This window comes from Macrobrachium nipponense, chromosome 29, assembly GCF_015104395.2.
Source record: "Macrobrachium nipponense isolate FS-2020 chromosome 29, ASM1510439v2, whole genome shotgun sequence".
NCBI lineage: Eukaryota > Metazoa > Arthropoda > Malacostraca > Decapoda > Palaemonidae > Macrobrachium > Macrobrachium nipponense.
The window spans coordinates 15275980-15281798 of NC_061092.1; the positions used below are offsets into that span (position 1 = coordinate 15275980).

A 5819-nucleotide genomic window follows, 5' to 3' on the forward strand; every position below is an offset into this window, starting at 1 on the left:
CAGTCTGTATGATAATCCGCAGGTGTCCTACTTGTGGGCTGACACTTTGAAAGTGAGGATAATTTATCTGGTGCTTTTGGTGGTGAAGGATTAGTGGCCACTTTGACACTCTCTTCCAGATGCAGCTCTTTCGCAACGCTCCCAAAATAATCGTCCACTTCTTCCCCTACTTCCTCAAGATCCACTTCATCCAAGATCTTCTCTGCGATGAGAGGGTCTGGGGAAGGCGGACCATCTCGGGATGCTATTGAAGACACGTCGTCTGAAGTCAGCTTTAAAATGTTCTGCAAGAGGGCCTGAGTTTCCGGCCTCATGAAGTCGTTTGCAATGCGGTCTGTCAGTTCTGTTATGCTCGGCTCTCTGCGAGGCTGGCGTGTGCTCTTGTTGGGTAAGTGGGATGAAGTGTCTTTCAGTGCAGCGGAATGCAATAGGACTTCTACCTCCTCGTCTGTCGGGCATATCTGTTCGTCGCCACTTTCCACTGCAATAATAACACAGGAAGAAGACAATTAAGAGTTCAGTTCTGATCTTTATCAAGCAAAACTGTCAAAATTCCAGGAGTAAAGTCATTTCAATTAACATGAAATGACAACAATAAGCAATCTAGTTTTCTTATTCATTAATAAACTATTGTGCCAAAACTAATCAGGGCATTAACTAGAATCTGAATATGATAATTGGTTGAGGGAAAACAAATTTGAAGGTTACAATCAATTTCATTTGGCAGAATGTACAAAAACATACAGTTGAAGAGTACACAAAACAAACATTGAACAGTTGCAAGAGTTAACAAAATGGGGTTAGTGATGAGGAAGATCTTTCGTACATAGGAGGACAATCTTCTCTTATTACCATTTCAGACAGCTCTACGAGAGTTTAGAGTTGCTACTAATACTAATAATGTTACAAATAATTAATAAAAATAATATCACTTGTTAAATCCTCTATATCTTGACTCTACAAACCATTAAAACATTAGAAAAAGTATGAAATATTAAAATATATGAGAATATTTTGATGCACAGCATGAGGGACAAAAACCCCGAGATATAAAAGAGAATAAAACAATGAAGAAAATGTTTTGATTATCTACAAAATTAAGAGAATAGCTATAAACAGGGACATTTTCATGTTACAAAGACCAGCAAAGGAAATGTCAAAAGTTGCTGGGAGATTCCTGAGGAAGATATAAAGAAAAAAGCACAGTAAAAGTGACAAACACTTATGGACAGTCTTCCTTCAACTTTGACCAAAATTGTTTCAAACATATAGGAGTCGTGAGACGTGGAAATATGACAGGTATATAACAGATGAAGGAGAAACTACAGCCATCCTGAATGTATTGGAAAGAGTATTTTAAAGCAATTTATGGAAAGCAGCTATAGAGAATATGGAGTAGAACATAGAATTTAGGCCAAAGGCCATGCATTGTGACCTATGAGGTCATTCAATGCTGAAACGGAAATTGAGAGTAAATAGGTTTGGAAGGTGTGATAGAGGGAAAACCTCACAGTTGCATTATGAATCAACTGTTAGGAGCAAAGAACTTAAAGTAATGCCTATAGTGCATCGGATGAGTTGCACTGATGGCATTACACCCGCTACGGGAGGAAAGCAGCTGTAGAACCGGTCATTGAAGAGTTAACCAAAATGTATGACAAGACTAAAGAATTAACTGAGAGATTGAGAAAATGCAGAGGAACAAGATTCCTGTTCAGCATGGTACAACAGTATGAGATAGAGCTGGCAGAAATGATCTGAAAAACGTGAAAACTTAAAAAAAATTTGTATTGCTCCAACCAGTTTGATTACGGTAAGATGAAAAACACATTTATTTGCTGAGCACGAGGCGTTTTTGACAGAGCACCAAGACAGGCGATGAGATTGGCATTATGATGACAATACACTTAGACTGAAGCATTTCAGATAAATGATTGTGTCTATCAAAAGAAGGCAGCCTGGAGACTACAACAAACAGAAGTTTTAAGAGCAATTACAAGAAAAGGTCTTATAGATATTTTGTATGGATGAGTTGAATCAACAAAAGGTGACTAAAACCACGCATACAAGACCTGAAAGAAAACGATGATGTACAATCAATACAGTATGACGAAAAAGTCAGGAGATGAACAGGTGAATTTAAACATAAGTCTAAAATTTACTTAAACCACATGTATTTTGAATATGTGGCACTGATTAACAACTATGCTACAAGGAATGTGAAAGACAATGCTACCGCATGCTTCTCAGTTTTAAAGGTGCATACCTAATTAATAAATGGAAACGCATTGCACTAATGCTATCATACCCTCTTACTTGGCTGAAACCAAATTATGGGATGAGTAAACAAAGTTTCCCTCGTAATTATTTCGGCACATGCTGTATTTTGGTACTTCTCCTCCTCCTTCTGCAAATGGGTTTCCTTCTCTAACCTACTAATGACAGATATGACAATGAAGGTATTCAACTGAGGACAGTATGATGGAAATAAATAGCTGCGGATTACAAATCTGGTTGTAGGCTAAGGTGGTTTGAAAGTCAAAATGAACAGATACGATGCATTACTTCTTGTTACGTGATTGTTCGTATACTGCTGTAGTATTTATTTGTTACATGTTCCCCTTCAGGGAATAAAAACAAGTTATGTCACAGCTGTCATAATCTGTCACGATCACTGAGACTGGAAACAAAAGCTATATAAGCCTTGACATGCCACGATCACTGTACTGGAACATCAAAAAACATAGAAGAGTATCATTAGAAACAGAAAAGGAATCTGGTAAAAGATCAAGTTAAAGACCAAAAATTAAGCAGAAAATGCAGGCATATTGACATAACCTACCGTCCTTCTTAGGCTCTTCTGCAGCTGCAAGACAGACAAAAAATAATTAATGTTAAGATTTCTCATTAATTGGACTAAAGTCCTTGAAATACTAAAAATTAGGCAGGGGTACCTCTCAGGTTTGGGGGAAAACCAAGTAGTACCATCTTGACTGCTACTTATGCGTAAACATTCACTTTCAGCAAGGGTGCTAAACACAAGTCTGGGGTTCCAGGCATACCTCAGCAGTCTATGTGTAAGTGTACATAACATTACAACGGCATAAAACAAGTCGTTCACTGTGTGAAAATGTAAGTCTAAATCTGAATATCACAACTATATCAGCTTGAACAGATGTGTTCCTTGTTGCTTGCATTGTATATTAGGACTTTATGCAGGGAAAAATAATTACATACACAGGTAAAGAGTACTTATATATACAGTAATGAGAAAAACATACATTCTTCTTGATGAAAAAAGCAGTACCTAAAACACATGAGAACTACTGTATAAAAATACGTACAACGGAAACCATGATATTTTATGCATACATATAGTGGCGAAGTAGGCTGAGTATTTAGTTATTAAAAAAATGTGCTTTATAAAAAATTTGAGTACAGAAAAGCCAAATTATCTTGTAAAATCATCACCAAATCAGTTATCATTATTTTTATTATCCAGTGCATTGATTAATATTCCAAAAAAATCACCTGGCATAATGTACCAACTTGGTTAAGTATAATATAAGTAAAACTTGAGAGTATCCAGTTCAACTTTTAAGTTTTTTGAAAATGCCCATTTATAAGTATGAAATCAGTGCCTAATTCTTCTTGCTACACCTGGCATTATGGGAAAGTACAGCGACTGTTTGTATGATGTATGGTCAAAACGACTGAACAAATGTTATAAGGTCATCTGTGGCTGATCCTTGCTTGACTTTCGACCTTGAAGTATGAATCTGCCTCAAGGATCTAACAAATTGAATCCTGAGTCCCTATCACCCATATATACTGCATGAAGTTTGAAATCTCTATCTTCAAATGCTATATTAAAATCGTACTTCTTTAAAAAATTTTTACTTTAGCTCACAGACGAAATCAAAAGGTTAGACACAGATAAATAGGCCAATTATAACATTCCCCTATATGGTTACAACAGGAATAAAAAGTTAAAAAACTATCAACACTGTCTGAGCACATCACTTAGCCTAGGCAGGAAAGATCTTGCCAAATATTAAACACTTTCACTCACTGTTAGTGCATAATGAGCACCCTGATTAAAGCATCTATGGGGCATTAAAGCATAATTAATAAGAGATTTGTCTGTTGTTTAGATCAATAAACGTACAGTACATATAATACCACCACCCAAGCATATTAAATAGATCTCATTACTGTAAGGCAGGACTAAGACACTGCTAAATATGCTATGCATTCATGCATGGATATGAGACTTCTCCCACAGGCAGATCTCAATATCTCCCAACAACCAGGATATGCTTGGAAGGTGAAAGGGGCTTTTACAAAGTGACTACTCATAATGCTTCAACAAAAAACCCCGATACTTGCCATCGAGAAAGACGCACTCAGGATGGTTCTCCTCTGGCGTGAGAATCTGGCCATCCTCAACGTCATCCAAAGTCACTACCACCTTGGTCGGTCCGGCAATGCATTCATCTAGACTGACGCTCTCCACTTCTGGAGGTGAGCTGACCTCTTCTATTTCTTCTGTGTTTCCAAAACCGCATGAACTTTGAATAAAATCTTGGCTGACTTCCTCGAACCCACTGCTCTGGGACTGGAACTGGCTCTTCTCTTGCTGGAATTCTTGGGGACCTGTCCGTTCAAAGGGGGGACTTCTGCTTTGGTGTCTGGGACTCCTGCTCCTGCCTCTGCTGAAGCTACGGCTGTTTCTCCTCCTGGGACTCTTTGTCCGACTTCTGCTGTACCGCCTGGGACTCCTGCTGAATCTCCTCCTGGGACTTCTGCTGCGACTCCGTACCATCCGTCTTCTGGGACTCCTGCTCCGGCTCTGGCTCGGCCCATAATTTCTGTTTTTTCCACGGGGAGGCGACTTGTAATTCTGCGGTGACGGAACCGAGGCGACACGCTGCGGCTGCGACTCCTCGAGTATCTCCTGGATCTCCACGTGGAACTGGAAAAGAAACAAACTAAAATGATATTGTCATGATACAATAAAGTTTTTTATACATACTTACCTGGCAGATATATACTTAGCTACTTAGCTAATAGAATCCATCGTCCCCCCCCCGACAGAAATTCGAATTTCGCGGCACACGCTACAGGTAGGTCAGGTGATCTACCGCCACTGCCGCTGGGTGGCAGGACTAGGAACCATCCCATTTTCTAAGACAGATTTTCTCTTCCACCTGTCTCCTGAGGGAGGTCGGGTGGGCCATTTAATAGTATATATCTGCCAGGTAAGTATGTATAAAACTTTATTGTATCATGACAATATCATTTTTATACATTCAACTTCCCTGGATGATATATACTTAGCTGATTGGCACCTTTGGCGGAGGGTAAGAGACAGCTAATTACTGAATAGACAGGGAACAACATGCATTGTAGGTAACAAAAATATAAGAAACCTTGGTTCCTACCTGTGTCGGCGAAAGACTTCATGGCTACTGCCTAGGAGCTTACATCGCCTCAAGAGCCTCAGCGAGGTAGTGACCTCATGCTAAGAGTTCTTGATGGTCTGTCGATGGGGTCTTATCCACTTACTCGGCAGAACCTAAGGATCTTTGTCAATGGGGTCCTATCCACTTACATGGACAAAACACCTTGCCATATGGCATCATCAAGGAGCATAACACCGATCCCGATCACCTGATCCTAATACCGGGGTTAGTACTACGATTGAAAGGAGTTATCCCCTAACATCCTTTCAAACGACCATAAAAAAAACTCAAAACCAAACAATCGTTTAGTTGAAAACAATATTATTTAAGGATCAGTACCAGCTCCCTGTCCCA

At 39.3% G+C, this 5819-nt stretch overlaps 1 protein-coding gene across 2 annotated transcripts in view; it reads right to left on the bottom strand.

The window, feature by feature from the left end:
- LOC135206146 (uncharacterized) overlaps positions 1-4960 on the bottom strand; it is a 5661-nt gene extending 701 nt beyond the window's left edge. The window contains exons 1-3 of one of the 2 annotated variants that reach the window (XM_064237406.1): positions 4390-4960; positions 2843-2866; positions 1-481 (exon numbers count right to left, since the gene is read on the bottom strand). The exon at positions 1-481 is cut by the window's left edge and continues 219 nt beyond it. In XM_064237406.1, the coding sequence (XP_064093476.1) occupies positions 1-481; positions 2843-2866; positions 4390-4825 (941 nt within the window). In that variant the 5' untranslated portion in view covers positions 4826-4960. The remainder of the gene's footprint in view (positions 482-2842; positions 2867-4389) is intronic. The other variant, XM_064237407.1, reaches the window with a different exon arrangement.
- Between the last annotated feature and the right edge of the window lie 859 nt (positions 4961-5819).